Genomic DNA, 20,340 nt, shown 5'->3' on the forward strand with positions numbered 1-20,340 from the left:
CCGCGGAGCGGCGGGCGCGGGTCGTTCGCCCTACAGGCACAGGCTCCTATGTTCCCCGCCACCACCTCAGTAAGGACTGCAAAGGGCCCCCGGGCCCATCTTGGATGTCTGCAGCCTCCCTGCAAGCGCGCCGCACACCAGGATCCGTGACTGCACCAAGGCCGGGGCCGCGCACATTCCGAAATAAATGAGGAGGAACGGGTTCGTGCTGCGGCGGCGGGAGGCGGCCGGGGCGGCCCGGCAGCTGGACTGGAGAGAGGGTGGTGGGCACGGACACGCGAGCGCCCCGCGCTTCCCCGGGCAGAAAGGCCTGCGAGGGGCTGGGGCTGCCGTAGCACCTTCCTCAAGGGCTCTTCCCTGCACGGTCAGTTGCCGTCAGCCCGGGAGGTTTCTCCTTCCTCGAGCATAGAGTTTTCAGGGAGCACAGAGGCAGAGAAAAATAACCCGCACTTCCCCCTGCGAGGCAGTAAAACTGGTCTTGCGGGTTTCCAAGGGACACCTAGAGAGCAGAGCGGGCTATAAAACCACTGCGGAGCGGAAAAAACACAGGCTTTTCCTAGGGGACACCTTGCTTTTCCCTCCTGCCAGCTTTTCCTGAGGGACACCTTGCTGTTGGGGACACCAGGACCCCCACTGCTCCAAGAGCTCTGGGACTGGCAGCCATCTCAACGCAGCCTTCCCAAGGGAACCGGAGCAGGAGTGCATCCAGCTGCTGGGGATGTGGCTGATAACAGGAAGCTTCTTGGTCAGGTCCGATGGCCACAGCTAGGACAGGTCATACTGCTGCCTGGGAGGACGCTGCTATGACCAGCACTGTGACCTATCCTAGTCTGGCCGTCAGTCCTGACCCAGAGGCAAGGGCAAGCTGGACAGATCCATGTGGCATGTGGCAGCTCCCAGCCAATTCATCATGCCTTTTGCTGACTTCCCACTCTGTGGGAGCTGCTGGGCCAGATTTCTGGCACCCAGAGCACCCTATTCAGCAAGCTAGGCCTGGATGCAGGGGGACCATGGACGGAGATACCTTTGGTGTGTCCCCTGCAGCAGAGTGCCGGGTTTGGGCTGCTCAGAGAAGGTGCTGGCACTCGAGACCTCCTGAAAGACCTCCTAAAACTGTTTTGCTCTGGCCTCTAGGTTTCCCGGAGCTTGGAGGCGTGGGAAGGGCAAACTGACCCGTAAGCCCCATCCTCCCCAGGCTGGACGCACAACACCACGGCACCAGAGATGCTGCACAACGTTCCTTTATGGAAATAGCGGCCTCAGGAGCCAGATGGTCCCTTCCCCAGTGGGGCTGGCAGCTCCTGCAAAGACCACAGAGAGGTGCGTCAGGGCTGGGGTTGAGCTGGCCTCCCCAGGCCCCACACCTCACCTGCTCCAGCACCAGGACATTGCCCGAGGGCTGCTCACCTCCTTCCCATCATAAGCTTCGTTCACAAAGGTGTCACTCTTGGGGGGAAGCTCTTCCTCCTCCTCATCTTCCTCCTCAGGGTCACTCTCGCGGTGGTACAGGGTCAGCACTCGGGTGGAGGCGGTGCTGGAGGTCCTGGGGAGAGGCAGGTCCCCTGATGGCGTCTCGTGGAGATGGGGCAGACCCCCAAGGTCCCCATCCCTCTCCATCTCCCAGCCCAGGCTGGGCCAGTCTCAGAGCTCACCTCCTCCGGCTGTCCCTCCTCCTCATGTAGGCCAGGGCCCCCACGGAGGCGGCGCTGACCAGCAGGAGCACGGCCACCCCCAGGGCAATGGGACCCGCCACGGGCTGCACCTCTGCCTCCTCGCAGTAGTCACCGCGGTAGCCCAGTGCGCAGTGGCAGGTCACCCGCCCGGCCTCGACGGCACATTCCCCACGCAGGTTGCACGTCTCGCTGCTGCACGGCACGGCACCCAGCACCTCCTCGGTGCTCGGGGGCGCCAGGAAGGGTTCCTGGGGGTTCGGCACTGCCGGCGGGCTGGGGCCAGACGGTCGAGCACTGGATCTAGCTGGAGGCAAGGCTGGTGTCTCCTTTCCTTCCATGCGGGGTGCCCCTGGCCGTGGGGCTGCTGTGGGAAGCTGCCTCTCCACCGCTGCAGAGGGGCCTGCAGGGATGCAGACAGCTCAGTGGAGCCCTAAGCTGGGCTCCCCTTCCCTGCCTGGGCCAGAATGGACAAGCTTCTGCGATGGTGGCTTCCCCTTCCCAACCTGGCCCAGCCTGGACAAGCCTCAAGGATGTTGGGTTCCATTCCCAAGCTGGACCATCCTCCTCAATGGTGGGTTCCCACTCCCAACCTGGGCCAGATTGGACAAGTTCCTGGGGTGGTGGGTTCCCATTCCCAATCTGGGCCAGGTCAAGCGAGCCTACTTCATGGTGGGCTCCCCTGCTCAACCTGGGCCAGCCTCCTCAACGATGGGCTTCCCATCCCAGCCTGGGCCAGCTTTGCTGTGCTCCTCCAGGGTCCCGCACGCCACCAGCACGGCAGGTACTCACAGCCCAGCTCGTCAGAGCTGTCAGCACAGTCGGGGTGCCCATCGCAGGTCTGCTCCCCAGAGAAGCAGCCCTGCTGGTCGCGGCAGGGCTGCAGCGGGGCCGGGCACGGCGGCGCCGGCACGCACTCAGCGCCGCGCACCAGGCGGTAGCCGTGCGAGCAGCGGCACTGCCGCCCTGCGGCGTTGGGCAGGCAGAGCTGCGCGCAGCCCCCGTTGCCCTCCGCGCAGCCATGGGTGCCTGCCGGGACAGCACGAGTTTGCAGGGACTCTGCAGGGACAGGCTTGTTGTGCCTGGCGTGACCCTCGCCGCAGCAGCCGCAGACCCACCTCCCTGCGAGAAGGGGCTGTAGATCCTCACAGCCAGCAGTTCCTGCTCCACAGGGAACCACCAGCTCTCGGCCCGCTCCAGCCGGCTGTGCCACACCTTGGTGGAGCCTGGAGACATGCGAGGGCCACCACGTCCCCATCTCCGCCCGTGGGAGGTGATGGTCCCTGTGGGGCTGTGAGATGGCCAGGACCATCAGGGAGAGCAGCACCCAACCTTGAGGCTCACCATTGGTGGGCGCCGTGGTCCAGAGCAGGAAGCCTTCTCCGATGGCAAAGAGCGCGAGGCCATGCAGCCCTTCCCGCACCACGCGGAAGTGGGAGCCGTCCAGCTCCACGCTGTTGATCACTCCCCTCTCTGCAGGGAGAAGGCGTTAGAGGAGTGGGGCACCCACACGGACACCCTGCAGGTGCTCCCAGCGGGCCCCGCGCTCACCCCGCTCTGCCCAGTAGAGGCGGGTGCCGGCGTCTCCGCAGGCGAGGCCGGTGGGATCGAGCGGCCTCCTCCAGACCGCCCTGCGGTCACTGCCGTCCATGGCGGCGCACTCCACGGCGGTGCCCGGCCCGCGCTTGCCCGCTGCCGACACGAAGCACATGGTGGCAGCACGGGGGCAGAGCGCCAGCCCGCCAGCACCCTGCAGCCCTCGGCTCAGCAGTGCCAGGCGCCAGCGGCCGCCGGGAGCTGCCACGCTGAGCCGCGCTGGCTGCCCCCCGATCCAGTAGAGGTTGCCACTGGGCCAGTCCAGCGCCAGGGACAGCACTGTGCCCTCCAGGGCCACCGCTCGCTTCCAGGAGAGTCGGCCCGAGTCCTTCAGGCGCAGCAGCCTGATAGAGCTGCCACCCGCCTCCGCGAAGTAGAGGCTCTTGTCCTTCACGGCATAGTCGATGGCAGTCAACCGGCTCACCTTGGCCAAGGGGAGGGCTCGGTGTGGGGGGAGGCCCTGGGCACCAGCCGTTGACGGTAGGTCCTTCAGGTAGACCTGGGTGGGGAGAAGAGTTGGCAGTGGGATGGGCACCATCCTCTTCCAAGCACAGCTTGCCCGAGAGCAGCTGGGAAAGCAGAGCCTGAATGTGGCTTCAGGGGACGAGGCAGTGCCTGGGTCACAGCTGCCGGGGCCACCAGAAGGGCGAAGGCCGAGTCGCGCAGCGGCAGGCAGGTGGTCTCGTCGGCGGCCAGCGTCAGCCCGGCGGGGCAGCGGCACTGTCCGCTGTGCCGGCCGCTCAGCAGGCACAGGTGGGAGCAGCCGCGCGCCGCGCACGGGCTGGAGGAGTTCGGTCGCAGCACTGGGTGCATCACCTGCGGGCAGGGACAGGGTCAGAAGGGCTGGGCCTGCCTGGCACCGCGCAGGCCTCCTCAGGCCCCAGCATGGCCCAGCTTAAGGTGAGATGGAGAGACACCAGTAACACCAGACTCTGGACCACGGGGATGCTGCTCAAGGACCCCAAGGATGAGGAGGCAGCTCTGCACACAGGGGATGGCAGGTGCCAGGTGAGCCGTGGGGCACCCCCAGGTACCTGGAGGCCATGGGGCTGCCCGTGTCGCTTGAGCACCACAGTCCTGTTCTTGCCCGTGGCCTTGTCGACGCGCTGCACCGCCCACGCGCTCCTCTCCAACCAGTACAGCTCTCCCTCGCACACAGCCGCCGCAAAGGGGCTCCGCACCCAGCTCAGCGCCAGCGCCTGTGCGTGGGCAGGCCGTGAGCCCTGGCCCTGATGTCCCCACCACCCCGTGCCTGGAGTGCCCCCCGCACACACCTTCACGCCGGTGCCATCCAGGTGTGCCGAGCCAAGGCTGCCCAGCTTCTCATCCAGCCAGAAGATCCTCCAGGTGGGCAGGTCGAGGGCCAGAGCGGTGGGCCAGCCCAGCCCTCGGTCCAGCAGTGTATGCTGACGGCTCCCATCCATGGTGGCCTCCATGAGCCGTGGGTGCCTCCCCACCTCCGACCAGTACAGCAGCCTGCATGGAGGCGAGCAGTGCTAGCCTGAGGACCTGACACAGCATCGCCCCATTTGCCCCACACAAACACGGACACGCCGCGGGCCCTGCCTTGGGCAGCCACATGCTCCTTCTTCCCCAGTATATAGCGCAGAGGAGGCCATTCCACCTCTCCTTCAGCCTGGCTCCACAGGGAAGACTGGCCCAGCGGAGGTGGCGAGGAGACCCCTGCATCCTCTCAGCCTCGTCTTACCCTGCCAGAGGCTGGAGCGCCAGGGAGTGGGGCCGGTCCAGGTCTCCGTCCAGCACGACGGTGTGCTCGGGGACCCCTCGCCAGGCAGCCCCCAGGCGTGTGGCCAACACTTGTCCTGCTGCCCCGTCCGTCCAGTACAGGTTCCTGCCCACCCAGTCCACAGCGATGCAGTCCGATCTCACACCTGCAGAGCCCCAGACCTCAGCGCACCCTGGCAGGATGCTCCCAGGTCCTTGCCACCCCCGTAGCTTCTCCCAGCTTTGCTCCTGTCTGCATCCTTCCACTCAGAGCCTGGAACCTGGAGGCTGCTTGCACACGGAGATTCCAGCCCTGCTCCCCTCGCCTCCTTGAAGCCCACCTTTCACCAGCGTGCCCTTCTTGCCCGAGTCGAGGCCCTGCCAGCGGATGCTCTCCGTGCCCAGGTCCAGCCAGAAAATCTTCCTTTCCACCGGGTCATAGTCGAGGGAGAAGATGACGCGCTCCTTGTCGGTGGCCAGCAGCACCTCCTCGTGCCCGCTCCGCAGCCCGTAGGACAGCACCTCGGACTGCACGGCCACCAGCAATGTGGGCTCCGGTCCTGCGGCAACACAGACCTCCCTTGCTCAGGTCCCACTCCCTGCCAGCAGCCTCACCGTCCCTGCGCGCAGGCACAGGGAGCACTGCCGCCTGGTGGGACCTGATCCTACCACACAACTGAGTGGGGGCAGATCTTGCCACTGGCTGCGGGCTGGCAAGTGGCAACTCCCTGCAGAGCACGGCCCAGGAGGCCACAAGGCAGAGGAGCAGGGCCGTTTGGTGGGCTGCAGAGCTCCCCATGGGCAGCAGGTACCTGCCAGATGTCCCCTGAAGTGCCAGGACCACCCGTCCTGCCCTGCACAGACAGGTCTGGGCTCACCGGTGAGTTTGCAGCCACGGCCATCAGGCTCCAGCAGGTAGCCGGGGAGGCAGGCACAGCTGTAGCTGCCTGGGGCGTTGAGGCAGGTCTGGCTGCAGGGCCCCTCCTTCTGTTCCTTGCATTCATCCACGTCCATGCAGGACACGCCGTCCCCCGCCAGCCGATAGCCCGGGCTGCACTGGCACCTCTGTGGGGAGAGGGGCTCTCAGTGTGTGCCCCATGGGGCATAATGCTCCCCCACCCCACAGCTAGCCATGGCTCCTGGCACTCACCGGGCCCTGGGGAGAGTGGTAGCAGAGCTGGGAGCAGAGCAGCTGGCAGGGCACCAAGCAGCTTCCCCCCTCGTCCGAGCCATCCGCGCAGTCCCGATGACCGTTGCACACCAAGGATAAATTCAAGCAGGTCCCCAGCCCACACGGATACTCGTGGCTCTGGCAGGGAGCAGGCTGGCCTGCAGGGGACACAGGGCTGGAAGGAGCTCTGGAAACTCATCCATCTTCTTCTAGCGCTGGGCTTGTTTCCTCTCACACGTGCAAGTGACGGCAAAGCCCAGCCTGGCTCCAGGCTCCTCAAGCACCAGGTGGCAGCAGCCTCATGAGGCCAATGGGTCTGGAGCCACCATGGATGCCGAGAACCTCCCCAGGTAGGAGATGACGCAAAGGGGATGTGTGGGACGGTGCTCACAGCCATCCTCGTCGCTGCCGTCCGCACAGTCGCCCTCTCCATCGCAGCGCCAGGCATTGGGGATGCACCAGTGGCCACTGGAGCAGCCCCACTGCTGCTCCCTGCACGGTCCTTCCTCGCCAGGGCAGCCCTGCAAGAGTGTGGGTTGAGCAGTGCCCTATGGGGATGGAGGGGGACGCAAGAGGCACCCGCCAGCCTCATGCACCTCCTCATCGGTGCCGTCCCTGCAGTCAGGGTCCCCGTCGCAGCGCCAGGCCTCCGGCACGCACTCGCCGCTGCGAGGACACGGCAGCTCCCCTGGGCGGCACAGCAGGGGTGGCGGCACGGCGCAGCCCTCCTCGTCGGAGCCGTCCCGACAGTCATGGTCGCCGTCGCAGCGCAGCGAGGCGGCCACGCACTGGCCGCTCCGGCAGGGGAACTCGGCCAGGCTGCACTCCTGGGACACTGTGAGCAGAGACGGCACTGAGCACGGTGCGCCCTGCAGTGCCCACGCTCGCGGCGCGTGGCCGCCGGGCTCTCACCGCAGCCCTGCTCGTCGGCGCCGTCCAGGCAGTCGGCGTGGCCGTCACAGAGCCAGCTCTCGGGGACGCAGCGGAAGTTGCCGTCACAGCGCCGGGCGCACTCAGATGTGGGGTGCCAGCAACCCGCCTCGTCTGAGGCATCGGGGCACTGCGGCAGCCCATCGCAGCGCTCCTCGGGCCTCACACACATGGCCCCGTTGGAACAGCGGAAGGATCCTGGAGGTGGGAAACAAGGAACCATGATGAGCCTGGAGCGGGCAGATGTAATGTTCAGCCCTGCCACCCCCAGTGCCCTGGAATAGCCCCACTCCACCGGGCCAAGGTTTGGTCCCTCCTAGACAGGGCGTTCCCAGCAGTCCCAGCTACACCTAGGTCCCTCCATGCAGCAGCTGGTCTTCCACATCCTCCATCCCTCCAACCGCACCAGGAAGCAACCAGAAGCCACAGCACAGGACCAGGACACAGACTTTCCCAGGTCCCCTCCCTCCAACCCCATCAGGAAGCAGCCAGAAGCCCCAGCCTGGGGCCATCCATCAAGCAGAGAGCAGCTCCTACCTGGGGTGTCACAGAGCTGGGCACAGCCATCCTCATCGGAGCCATCCACGCAGTCCTTCTCCCCGTCACACACGTACTCCTGGGCCACGCACTCAGTGCCATCGCGGCAGAGCACATGCGTGCGGGGACAGGACAGCCGGGGCACGGGGCTGGAGGGCTGCGCAGGTCTGGGGGAGAGGCTGGGCGTGGAGGGCGCAGCATGCACGGAGCTGGTCATGCGCTGGGTGGTGGCTGTTGGCCTCTTGGTCGTGGCTGGGGAAGGCCGAGCAGTGGTGGTGGTGGTGGTGGTGGTGGTGGTGGTGGTGGCCGCGGTGGTTGGCTGTGTAGGAGTGGTCTTAGATGTCCGTGCGGAGGTGGTCTTGGTTGGTGTTGGCCAGGCAGCGAGTCGGGCGGTTGTCGTAGTTGCCGCAGCGATGCTCTTGGTTGACGTGGACTGGGTGGTGGTGGTGCTGGGCACAGAGGTCAGTGCGGGCCGGACAGTGGTGTTTGGTGTCACGGTGGCCTTACTGGTTGGCATGGTGGTAGTCCTGCTTGACGCAGGCCTTGTGGTGGAGGTGGTGGGGCGAGAGGTGCTGGTGGTCGTTGTGGTGCTGATGGTCGTTGTGGCACTGGTGGCCATGAAGGGAGGGAGGGGCAGGGCAGACTCCTTGCTTGTTGGTGCTGGCAGCGGCACTGGTGCTGAAACAAGAGCACCCCATAAATGCCCTGCACCCGCCCCAGCCCAGGTGTCCTGGCCCATTCTAAGGGCACCGACGGCACTGACACCAGGTACGGTGCCACCAGTGTACTTACTAGCCTGCAGCTCCGTGCCCACGAAGGTCACCACTCCGCGCACGTCCACCGCTGGCATGGAGAGCATGAGGGCTAGCGTCCTCCGGTCCCACAGCAGCAGAGCCGTCCCGTTGCTCGACACCACGTAGGGCTCGTAGGCGGCCACGAGGCCATGGGGCCAGGTGGGCGCCAGGGTGGCTGCTTGCTTCTTGAGCAGGCTCAGTGCCTGCAGGCCTGCCACGCAGAGGGATGCTGCTGACCCAGGGCTCATAGGCCGCCTTCTTGGCCCACCGAATTTCCCCCACAACGGGAGGGAGGCCAGGGCTGAGGGGTGCCAGCAGCCCATCCCTGGTGGAGCACCCATGGGCTCCACCTGGGGCATTGGACCTCATCACCCGCCCTCCGCCTGGGCCAGGACCCACCGCGCACAGGCTGGGCCATCCTGCCCACGCAGTGACACCTCTGCTCACCTGAGGACGAGCTCCAGAGCAAGGTGAAGGCCCTGCTGTCCATGGCAGCAGGCAGCCCCCCGGGCCAGCTCTCGTTGTAGGCAGCCTGCGGTGCGCCGCCGGCCAGGCTGAGCTGCTGCAGGGGCTGTCCCGGTGCCAGCCAGTACAGAGCGCCGCGCTGCCCGTCCACGAAGAGGTGCTGGACGCTGCCGCGGGCACGGAGCAGCACGCGCGGGGCCATGCCGGGCGCCCGGCACACGCCGATGTCCCTCCGGTTACACGCCAGCCAGTAGAGGTCCCCCGAGCGGATGTCCACGCGGGCAGAGCAAACTGAGCGGGCAGCAGGCACATGAGCAGTTATGGGGATGTCCCACGGCCCCGCTGCCCAGCCATGGGTCCCCATGCCCCTCGGACCGCCAGGAGGGCTTGCACGACCCAGGGCTCTTTCTTCGCCGTCCTGCAGGGTCTCACCTGGCAGTGTAGTCGGGATGGCCTCTCTCCTGCCCGGGTGCCCCACGATGCGCAGCAGCATCCCGCTGTCATCCGTCCCGTAGAGCACCGACCTCTGCCAGTCCACGTCCTGCAGGTGCAGGGCCTCCGGCCACCTCTGCACCAGCCGGCTGTGGGCCCCGGGGCCCACCTGCACCAGGGAGATGCTCTTCTGCTCCGCGTACATGATAGACAGCGCTGCAGGGGGACAGGGCCACACAGGAGATGAGGCCCGTCAGGGCCACGCTGCTGCGCTGCCCAGGGAGCATCCACTCCCATGTAGCCTCCTCCTTACCCCCAGGGTTCATCGGGGAGCAGAGGGCACCTGCTCACACCTCACCCAGCCTGAGAGTTTCACCGCACAGGGCACAGCTCCCAGTACTAGCCGGGGCAAGCCTCAAGCCCTAGGAACCAATCTCCAACCCGCAGGGCCGTGTCCCCATCACAGACCCAGGCCAAGGAGTGTGGTGGTGGTGTAGAGCTGGTGAGGGACGCGGCCTGCCCCAGCAGCCCCACTCACCCGCGCACATCCCCGAGGGCAGGAGGTAGAGCCCCTCGGGACAGGCACACTGGTAGCCCTGCGGGTGCACAGGCGACAGGAGGCAGAGGTGGCTGCACAGCCCCGGCGCGCACGCGGCCGTGTCCCCTGGCAGGAAGCAAGTCACCGGTGTCGCCCCCTGCCACTGGGGCTCAGCAACCTTCTGACGAGCCCGGGCGTCCCCAGTGGCACAGGAGCTCTCGCCAGGTGGCCAGGAGGTCCCCCAGGGGCACCCAGCACCTCCACAGCGCTGGGGTCCCGTGGGAGCGCGTGGTACTCACGAGGAGGCTGCTGCAGCGCATGCAGCACCGTGAAGGCGGAGACAGGTGCGCGGAGCAGCACAGCCTGATCGCGGGGGGCAGCCTGGGGTGCCGACACGAGCTCGGCGCTGCCGTCGGCCCAGAAGAAGCGGCTCTCGAAGGCGGCCAGGCCCAGCGGCTCCGCGTGGCTCCGCAGCACGGCGGGGAAGGAGTGCCGCCCGCTGCCATCCACCCGCAGTGCCTCGATGGACTGCGGCGAGACGCGGTGAGCGCGCCGCTCGCTGCCACCCCATGGCTGCCCTGCAGCAGGGCAGAGACCCACTGGTGTCCTTCACCCACCTCCTTGTACTCGCTGATCCAGTAGAGCCTGCCGGCGGCCTGGTCCAAGGTCAGGCCCACCGGCTCCTCCATGGACACTACCATGAGCTCCCGCCGGTCCGAGCCGTCCATGCCAGCCGTGGCGATGACCGTCCGGCCCCTCTGGCCACGGTTCACCCAATAGAGGGACCTGGGGCAAGCAGTGAGCACCTGGGCTCGCCACGGTCCCGGTGCCCCCGTCTCGGGATGAGTCTCACCTGCCGGCCGGGTGCACCACCAGCTGCTCGGGGGCCACATCCTTGCCCAGCACCGTCACATAGCCGCGGCCATCACCCAGCCCCGCACGGATGGCAGCGCTGGGATGGCTGCTGGCCCAGTAGAGCTGCCCCGTGAACCAGTCCACCGAGATGCTGTTCACTTCGCCGGCATCTGTGGGCACCGCGCGGTGAGCACCACCCAGACAGCAGCGAGAGCTTCACCATGGCCCTGCTCAGCTGCGAGACCCACCTGCACAGAGGGCCCTGTGTGCCCTCCCTGGCCATCCCAGCTTCATTAGAGGGACCTACCTGGGTAGAGGGTCCAGCTGTCCTCTCCGGGGACCCCAGTTTTACTGTGGTCCCACCTGCATAGAAGGTCCTGGGCATCCTCCCCAGGCACCCTGGCTCCACTGGGACAACCCACCTGGGATGATGGTCCAGGTGTCCTGCTCGGGTGTCCCAGCTTCACTGTGGGATCCACCCGGGTAGAAGGTCCAGGAGCCGTCCCCAGGTAGCCCAGCTCCACCAGGATGACCCACCTGGGTAGAAGATCCTGGGTGCCCTTTCTGGATACCATAGCTTCACAAGGAAGACCTACCTGTGTCAAGGGTCCTGGATGCCCTTTCCAGACACTCCAGCTCCACCAGGAGCACCCACCTGAGTAGAAGGTCTGGGGTGTCCTCCCAAGCTCCAGGAAGACCCACCTCGGTAGAAGGTCCTGGACATCCTCCCTGGGCACCCCAGATCCACTGGGACAACATGCCTGGGTCAAGGGCCCAGGTGCCCTCCCTGGGTACCCCTGCTCCACCAGGAGGACACCCCTGGGTAGAAGTTTCCAGGAGGCCTCCACAGGTGTCCCAGCTGCACCAGGAGGACCCATGTGGGTACAACGTCCTAGGTGCCCTCCTCAGGTGTCCTAGCTCCACTGGGACAACCTACCTGGATAGAAGGTCCTGGGTGCCTTCCCCGGGTGTCTCATCTCCATCAGGAGGACACACCTGGGCAGAAGGTCCAGGAGCCTTCCCCAGGCACCCTATCTCCATCAGGAGGACCCACCTGGGTAGAAGGTCTTGGGTGCCCTCCCCAGGCATCCCAGGTCCACTGGGGCAGTCCACCTGGATCAAGGATCCTGGGTGCCCTCCCCAGGCACCCCAGCTGCACCAGGAGGACCCACCTGGGTAGAGGGTCCGTGTCTCCTGCCCGGGCAGGCGGACGCAGATCTCGCCCTCCTCGGTGAGCCAGTAGAAGGTCTCACGGAGTAGGTCGTAGGCCAGGGCATGGGGCTGCGTGCCCGTGGCCAGCAAGGGCCGGTAGGCTTGCGTGCGCACGTCCAGGAGCGCCAGGTCCTGCCCCACGGCCACCAGGAGCTGCGTGGTGTTGTCTGCCGGCAGATGAGGAGGGATGTCAGCCCCGGCGATGGCGCTGGGGTGGGGGGGGGACACGTCGCTTGTGCTGGGGGACACCCACCTGCCACCTCGCAGGCGGTGCCGTGCCGCAGCACATAGCCCTGGAGGCAGGCGCAGCTGAAGGTGCCGGGTGCATTGGTGCAGAGCTGGCTGCAGGGGCCGTAGGGCAGGGCGCACTCGTCCACGTCTGTGGGGATGGGGTGGCGCTGACCCTCCTGGCACCCCACTGTCCGCCCCGGCGCGGCTCTGCCGCGTGCCGCCCCGCTCCGTACCGGCGCAGCTCTGCCCGTCGGCCCGCAGCGCCCACCCGTCGCCGCAGGAGCACTGCACGCCCCAGTGCGTGTCGGTGCAGGTCTCGGCGCAGCCGCCGTTGCGCACGAAACAGCTCCGGCCTGCGCGGGAAGGACGGGGCAGTGGTGACAGCTGCGGTGGCGGTGGAGGGAAGGGGAGGACAGCGGGTGCCCCAGGGCTCACCGCAGGTGCTGGGCTCGTCGGTGCCGTCCAGGCAGTCATCCTCGCCGTTGCACATGAGCGCCTCAAGGATGCACTTGCCCTCGTCGCAGCGCACCATGCCGGGCGGGCAGGGGGCTGCGGGGTGGCATCAGTGCGGGGTTGAGGGTAGGAGACAGATCGAGAAAGGAGCGACGCAACAGGGCGGGGGACATGGCTCACCGCAGACGTCCTCGTCAGAGGAGTCTCCGCAGTGGTCGACGCCGTCGCACTTCCAGCGGTCCATGACGCAGAGGCGGTTGCGGCACTGCCACTGCCCTGGCAGGCAGGGCTGCAGCGGGCAGCCCTCCTCGTCCCAGCCATCCTCGCAGTCGCGGTGGCGGTCGCAGAGCTCCCAGCGGGGAATGCAGTGGTGGGTGCCAGGGCACTGCACCTTCTTGGCCCCGCACACTGCGTGGGAGGGACACAGAGACGCGCGGCCCTCGTTTCTGCAGACACAACCCCAGGCGCGCCAAAAACACAATAGCGCCGCGCGGCGCCTACCGCAGTCGCGCTCGTCGGAGCCGTCGGGGCAGTCGGCGGTGCCGTCGCAGCGCCAGCCGCTGGAGACGCAGCGCCCATCGTCGCACTGCCAGGCGTGCGGGTCGCCGCCGCACGGCAGCTCTGCAGGGACAGCGCAGGCGCCCTGGGTGCTGTGCGGGTCCCCGCGGCCGGCGCCCTGGGGCGACGCACTCACCGCAGCGCTCGTCGGCGCCGCCGGGGCACTGCCGCGCGCCGTCGCAGAGCCAGGGCACGGGCACGCAGCGGGCGCCGCAGGCCGCCTGCCGCCGCTCCGCGCACAAGGGCGCGCCGGGCGCTGCGGGCGACACAGGGAAAGAAAGGAGGGAAAAATATACACATATTGTATATGTACACACACATATATGTATAAAATGAAATGCTGCAGCAGCCCCTGCCACTGAGCGTGCGCCGAATGCGCCAGGCCTCAGCTGGGCGTCTGCGAGGCAGGGGATGCTGCAGAACCCCCTAGGCAGGAGGACAGGACCCTCCGCGCCTCTCCCCCCTCCCCCCACAGGTGGAAATAATGCCTTAAGGGCAGGATCCCCCCTCCCCTTGTCCCATATGGGGAGAAGAGACCCCCCCCGCCTGCAATGGCCCCTTGAGGAAGAGAATTGGGTCCCCCTGAAGGGAAAGAGAGTATGTCCCACTGAGGGGGACAGGGTTTCTGAGCCCCAAGAGCCCCTTGGGGACACCCCAAAGGGAAGAGACTCCCCCATCATGGACCCGGGACCCCCCACATCCCACTGGGGGATACAGGGTTTCCTCAGGGAGCAGAGAAGCCCGATAGCCCCTTGGGGACCCCTCAAAAGTGACCCACATCCTTGGGGTCACCCCCCCATCATGGACTATGGATCCCCACATCCAATTGGAGGGGAAAACAGGGTTTCCCCAGGGACCAGGGATCCCCGATAGCCCGTTGGGGAAAGGATGGGACCCCCAAATAGACCCTCACATCCCTAGGGGCAGGGACCCCCCAGCATGAACCAGGGACTCCCAGATCCCATTGTGGGCTGGGCAGGGACCCCTCCTGCCCCTTAGGACCCCTGAGGGGGCAGGTGCTCCCCAGTGAGCATGAAGGGACCCCCATGTCCCCGTATTTGGCTGTGGGAGGCAGGAACCTCCCTTACAGCCCCACGGAAGGAGGACGGGCCCCCCCAAGCAGCAGAGCCCCCCACACCCCCTCAGGGACACCCCGTCCTGCCCCAGCACAAGGGGGGGGCCCCCATCTCACAGGCACGGTGGGTCCCAGCGCCAGCAGCGATCCGGATCCCGGCACGGAGGACGAGGAGGATGAGGAGGAGCAGCGGCGGGGGGCGACCCATGGTGGCGGAGGGGACGGGGGGGTACGGGGCAGGGGGGAGATAGGGCACGGGGAGGGGGGTAACGCAGCACCGCGGCCACCGCCTTTATGGGCCGGTGGCGTCACCGGGCACACGTGTCCCCGGCCCAGCGCGGGGCCATGCGCGGGAGGGCAGCGGGGCCTTGAGCGGGGCCACCCCCCCCGCTGCCCCGCGGCCTTGGCAGCTGGGAAAGAGGCGTCGGAGCGCCACAAAGGGAGGAAAAGCAGCGCCCGCCGCGGGATAAGGCACCTGCCGCCGCCTGGGAAAGGAGCAGCCTCCCCCCGCGCCGCAGCCTGCGGGGACATGGTCGCCAAGCCAAGGGTGCCCAGAGGGAGCTGCCAGCTGCTGTGAGACCCCTAGGCAGCCCGGAGCGCTGGCCCGAGGACACATCCCAGAGGACACGTCCCAGTCCATGATGCCCCTCATTCATCCCAGGATGCGGTGCCCGCAGTGCGATGGGAAGCCCCTCCCGTGCCAACGGCATCACACTCTGACCCCAAAACACATCCCTGCCGGAGGCCAGGGAGGGAGATGTCCCCAGGAGAGCATTTCGGTGGCACACATAGTCCTGGGCAGGAGATGTCCCTATGGGAGCATCCCGGCGACACGTGTGGTCCTGAGAAGTGGCAGCCCTCTGGACAGCAACCTGGGCATTGAGCCCCCGGGACAGAGCAGTGTCCAGGTGCCCCCAGACACCACTGTTTTTCCCACCACCGTTTTGCAGAAGATGGGGGGTTTGGAGAGCTTGTTGAAACAGTATCCACTTCCCAGCTCCCTCTTAGCCCGTTTGACTTCATCCAGAGAGTCTCTCTGCTAATTAACACCCTTAATACAGAGAGGATTGGCCACCTGGAGCAACAACTTTGTGAACACGCCGCAGGAACGATCTATTGATTTATTCCCCTCGGTAGGGATGGCAAAAGCTATCAAATACGGGATGCAAGCGAATTGTCAGGAAAAGGAGCCCAGAAACCGCTGCTTGGCACCCAAAAAAAACAGGCCTAAAAGATAATAATAATAATAAAAGAAAACAGCTTATCTTCTAAGAACTCCAGGCCTGTGTTTGTGCCTCCCACATGTCCCAGCTAGACGCGGGCCGGGAACGCAGGGGAGGGACGGTACCAGCAATACCCCAGCGCGCTGTTTGTGACCGGCACAGCCGGGGTGAGGGTGCCCCAAGAACCCAGCCTGCTCCGCAGCCGGCACGGCCGTGTCTGCCCCCGGGGCACCCCCAGGGCCTGTCCCCGCGGAGCTGCCCGCCGTTCCGCTCCACGCAGCGCTGGGGAGCAGCACACGGCTGCAGGACGGGCCCGGCAGCTCGTCCCGCTCCTCTCCAGGCACCAGGAGCTTTCGGGAGACCCAAGGGGGCGCGGGAGGAGGTGAGGACCCCCACTGGGAGATGCCGTCGCCCACGCCATAGCCACCCTTTTCCACAGCGTGCAGAGCAGCGCCGCTGCCAGGCCCAGCAGCGCTGCAGCATCACAGCTGCTCGTGGGCATCACGTCAGTCCTTTTTTTAGCTGCTTAATAAGGCATACCGGAAGAAACAACGAGTACGCCTGTATCATCTCTGCTCCAGCTACGTGTAGCTTCGCAGGAAAAGCCTCTGATTCACCATGGCTTGTGAAATCAGCCTGGCTCGAGAGGCTCCCAGAACTTTCACAGCTTCTCCCAAACCGCCCTTGGCCGGAATTCTCTTTTCTGCAGTGAATTCGGCTTTCCGGTTTCCTGCAGCCCGCAGGTCTGTCTCCTCCTCTGCATCTCCAAGGCTGCACCTGTGCTTGGCTGCTGCTCCCGGGCCATCCGGAGCCGGGACCAGCTTGCCCAGGCCATGACTTTTCACCCACCCTGCCCGCACGCAGCCCCTGCCACCTGCAGGATGCAGCGCCCTGCACCGAGAGCCCTCCTGCACCCGCAGCACTGCCCCAGAGTCACCATCGCCTGCCCCGTTGCCTGCTCCAGCGTTTGCCATAAAAGCTCACACACGCGGGTTGCTCCAGACCCACGGCGAGCGAGGTGCAGCCTGGCAGCACCCCCAGGGTCACCTCCGCGCTGGCCCCGAGCAGCGCAGGGAGACATAAAAGAGAGGCCAATCTGCCCTTCTCTCAGGCGATCATTACATATATATACATACATATGCTATACACATATGTATATATGTAGCACTATAAGCCCAGGGCAGCCTACGCGCCACACATCATCTCCCTTGCTTGTTCCCCAAGGGACCTTCAAACTAAACTATAAAGAAAACCTGAAAGCTGCAAGGGAGGGAGAGGAGCAGGGAGCAGGCTCAGAAAACGCCCACCAAATCCCAGCGCCTCTCCCCAGCTCCAGCCACGGGCGCTTCTCAAGCCAGACAGGGTGTCTCCACCTAACAGCCCTTGACAGCTTTTTTTCCTCTCCCAAATCCCCCTTTGTGAACTCTTGCAAACCCCAGTCCTGCAGCAGGAGCTGCCTCCTCTCGGCTCCTCCTCTCAACCATTGGGTTCCAGCTGCTGCTTCCAGGTGCTCTCCTGCTTCCCCCCGGCTCCTTTCCCGGCCTGCAGAGCTGCCGACCCGGATCAGCTCAGTGCGGAGCGCAGGGATGGGGCGGCAGGGCCGGGAGCTCCGCCAGCCCCGCGCGGGCGCCGCTCTCCAGCCTGGGCATCATTGTTGGCAGCTGCTGGAGCGCGCGGGACGGCGCGCTCCGAGCGCCGGGGCGGCAAGCACCGCAGCCCCACAACAGCCTTCTGCACGTTTGCAAGAGTCCTCTGCACATTCGCTGGCACGAGCACTGGAGGCAGCACTAGCTGCACAGTCGCATGCCCTGCTCTCTGCTCCCGGAAAGTGGGAGAGACCTCCTGGCCACGCCAACGTGCGGCGGGCTCCGTCACTTGGCCCGGATCATCCTGGGGACTGATATGAGCTGTGGAGACACACCAGCTCCCATGGCAGTTCTGGCACTGGGCATGGCTCTGGCCACTCCTTGAGCTGTGTTCTGGCTTGTGGACTTTGGCCACAGTCCACGCTCCCCTGGTCACTTCCTTCGGCCATGGGATGAGGCAGCGGGAAGCAGCGGGACAGAGCCAGCCCCTTCGCGTCTGTCAGCACCATGCAGTCCCTGGCTCCATCATTGGCTGCTGTTCCCCTTCCAAGATACCAGAAGACAGAGAATGGGAATGGGACAGGGAAAGTCCAGTGCTCAAGCAATTGCTCCGGGAGGCTTCGATGGGGCCATGAGAAGCAGATGAGGCTGGAGCCTTTCCCAGACATCACGCCACCTAACCCAGCTGATTGCAAAACCCTCGGGTGGCACAAGCTGCACCGAGCGGCTTGGGGCTCAGCCAGCCCCACGTGCCGCTCCACGCTGTGGGGGCTCCCGGCCCGGCGCGAAACGCAGCTCCTTGCCCCAAAGCAGGGCCCCGGGGAGTGGGTGCCATGTCCAGAGCACCTTGCTTAATCCTGCAAATCCCAGGCCTCGCAGAAAATAGAAACAATCACCGCCTCGGCAAGAGCAGCTCAAGTTTCCAGGGCCCGCAGCAAGTGAGATAAATGAGCGCTATCTTTGCAGCCAACAGATTAAACGGTTTCTCTCCTGCAGAGCAAAACAGGCGAGGGCTGCGTGGGGCAGCCAGAGTGTCCCCTTATCTCGCGCCGGCTTGCTTTTCCCGGGCAATGGCATGGGAAGCGCGCTGGAAAGGGGGGCTCACGTTCGCGGCGCCCGCGCTGTTTAAAATAGCCCCTGCAGCTGGCGCATCCCTGGGACGGTACGGGGAGGGAGCAGAGGGCAGAGCCCCGTAGCCTCTGCTCTGACGCTGCCTCCTTGTCTGAATATGAGAGGCAGGGACCTGCCGAGGCTGCTCTGCAGGCTCCTCTCCCATCCCGGGCGGGCTTTCCCTCTCCAAGCCCTCTCCCTCTTGCATTTGAACGCCAGGCTCTCAGCCAGCCGCAGACGGAGACATGCAAAAGATGCGCCCACGCACTCGCCGCGTCCCAGGCGGGCGCCCTGCGAGCGCTCCCTGCAAAACCCCAGGGAAGACGGAAAAGCCTCCTGCAGTCGAGCTGTCTTTTCAAGTGAGGCGCCCCGAGCTCCCGAGGCCCTGGTTTAGAAGGTGTCTCCAAGACATTCGTGGAGACAGGGAGTCTCCCGAGAGGTGCCCAAAAGTGCTGACGTCTGTCCACTATCCAGAGCAGCAGCTACCCTTTCCCATTGCAGGGCTGTGGCACGGTCAGGGCCCCGCGCTTTGCCCCTCGGTTTCTCCTCTGAGGTGGCATCCCCTTCCATGCCCCACAGCCCGTTCCCATTCAACCCCGTCTCCTCCAAACTGAGGCTACCTGGCCCTGGCTGTTGGTCTCTGTGCCCCTTTCTCAACAACTTTTAAATTCACGGGCCAGCATCAAGCCATGGGGCCATCTTCAACCCACCAGGTAGAACAGTCACTGAGATCTACCTCGTTCCAGGAAAACCAGGTCTGGCAGAAGACAGGGACATCTGGGTAGGATCTCCCTCCACATCCTTGCGGTGCCGTCAGACAAAGACCCAGCGCCACAGGGGACCATGGGGCAGCAGCTCTGCTTTCCCCCAGCCCCCTTCTCCAGAGCCCTGCCACGAGCACCCTTGGGGCCAGCGGGGGAGAGCTCCACAGCCCCTAGTTGGCTGCTGACCCTTCCGTAGCTCGTGGGCACTGCCGAGCCCTCCGGAGAGGCCTGGCCCTGGCATGCGGCAGGCTCAGGGCACTGCATCCCACGTAGGGGGCGAGAGCGGCCGCCCCAAGCGGGCTGCATGTGCAGAGACACGGCTGTGGCCCAGGCTGCGTCTCACCCTAGCTGCGGTGAGGACATGTTGCCCGCACGTGTCCAACGCAGCATCCACCATCACGCCAGCCCCATCTCCAGCAAAAGCCACGCAGGCCCTCCGGGCAGAGGAGGAGACTCTAGGACATGCGAGGGGAACATGCTTGGGTGCTGCGACCCGCCTCGTGGCTCCCCGTCCTCCCCCTGCTGCGGAGCCCAGCCCCTCAGCAGCGACACCCGCGTCCTGGCGGTCACACCGTGCCCGGCTGCCGCTCAAGGCCTGGCCGAGGTTGTGTTGACTTTGCGCGGGCGCGTGGACAGAGCTCGGTGCTGCCCTGGGCAGCGGCCACGCACAGCGCACGCCGCAAGCACCGGCGCGCTGGGTCTCCGGCAGGGGAGCAGATCTCAGGGCCCTCTCTCCCAGGGGGGCTTCATGCTTCTTGCCCGCAGCCCTTGCTTCCGCCACGGTCCAAGGGACCGCTCCAGCATCGGGGGCCAAGGCTGAAATGCCCTTACTCTCCGTTTCTGGCTCTTAGAGCCTATTGCCTGTCCCCAAACCACCCTCCTTGAAGTCCCTTGGGGAGCGCAGAGTGTCAATCCCTGCTCAGCTCCCAGTAAGGAGCATGCAAAGCCCTCGTGCTTGGGCCTGGAGATCAAGGTGCCACCGGTGACCCAGCAAAAGGCCCCGGGTTGCATTTTCTGGGTGACGCTCGGTGGCTGTGGCCACTGCAGTGGGGCAGGACCACTTCAGGAAGGCAACTTGCGAGGGGTCTCCGGTGGCTGCTCCCGTTCTGGGGCGGGGGCCCTACGGACCTACGGAAGAACCTCGTGGGAGGCCTCAGAGACCGCAAGCCCGCGAGGCCCCATCACGTTCCACATTTCACAGCTCACCCCCCGAGCCCCTTTATAAATAGAAAACTGAAGAGCAGGGCGCAGCCAGCAGCCTCTCTCATGCAACTCGGCCATGTGCAGCCGCGCGCGGTGCGGGGCGAGCGCTGAAGGGAACCAGCCCCCCTCGCTCGAGGTGGCCGCGCGTCACGGGGAGCCCCTCTTGCCTCACGGGAAGCTGTGGAGGTGCAAAGAGTCACACCATGCTCAGC

The 20,340-nt window shown here is 65.8% G+C and overlaps 1 protein-coding gene across 1 annotated transcript; it reads right to left on the reverse strand.

Annotated features, from left to right (window-relative positions):
• Positions 1–1,259: 1,259 nt before the first annotated feature.
• Positions 1,260–14,450, reverse strand: LOC104568910 (uncharacterized). Its single transcript, XM_088531513.1, has 34 exons — positions 14,360–14,450; positions 13,304–13,423; positions 13,111–13,230; positions 12,790–13,017; positions 12,592–12,705; positions 12,390–12,509; positions 12,179–12,304; positions 11,886–12,092; positions 10,712–10,883; positions 10,476–10,644; positions 10,158–10,386; positions 9,859–9,984; positions 9,321–9,536; positions 8,871–9,179; positions 8,422–8,634; positions 8,108–8,307; positions 7,630–8,062; positions 7,075–7,290; positions 6,759–6,997; positions 6,554–6,683; positions 6,142–6,320; positions 5,870–6,056; positions 5,333–5,551; positions 4,975–5,158; positions 4,541–4,742; positions 4,301–4,465; positions 3,882–4,082; positions 3,222–3,765; positions 3,015–3,143; positions 2,789–2,896; positions 2,463–2,699; positions 1,653–2,073; positions 1,408–1,543; positions 1,260–1,301 (listed from the first exon to the last, which is right to left on the reverse strand). The coding sequence occupies exons 1-34, from the start codon at positions 14,448–14,450 to the stop codon at positions 1,260–1,262; spliced, it is 6,732 nt and encodes a 2,243-aa protein (XP_088387639.1).
• Positions 14,451–20,340: the final 5,890 nt, after the last annotated feature.

Source organism: Tinamus guttatus, unplaced genomic scaffold (genome assembly GCF_059628265.1).
Source record: "Tinamus guttatus ecotype Peru unplaced genomic scaffold, ASM5962826v1 Tinamus_guttatus_pri_ptg000423l, whole genome shotgun sequence".
NCBI classification, from domain to species: Eukaryota; Metazoa; Chordata; class Aves; order Tinamiformes; family Tinamidae; genus Tinamus; species Tinamus guttatus.

Bases quoted from the DNA above. Each gene is read 5' to 3' on its own strand.
- LOC104568910 (XM_088531513.1), bottom strand. From the start codon at position 14,450: ATGGGTCGCCCCCCGCCGCTGCTCCTCCTCATCCTCCTCGTCCTCCGT. The intron at 13,231-13,303 runs GTGAGTGCGTCG...CTGTCCCTGCAG, and splicing joins CGGCGCCGACGAGCGCTGCG to AGCTGCCGTGCGGCGGCGAC. The intron at 4,083-4,300 runs GTACCTGGGGGT...CCCTGCCCGCAG, and splicing joins GGCAGCCCCATGGCCTCCAG to GTGATGCACCCAGTGCTGCG.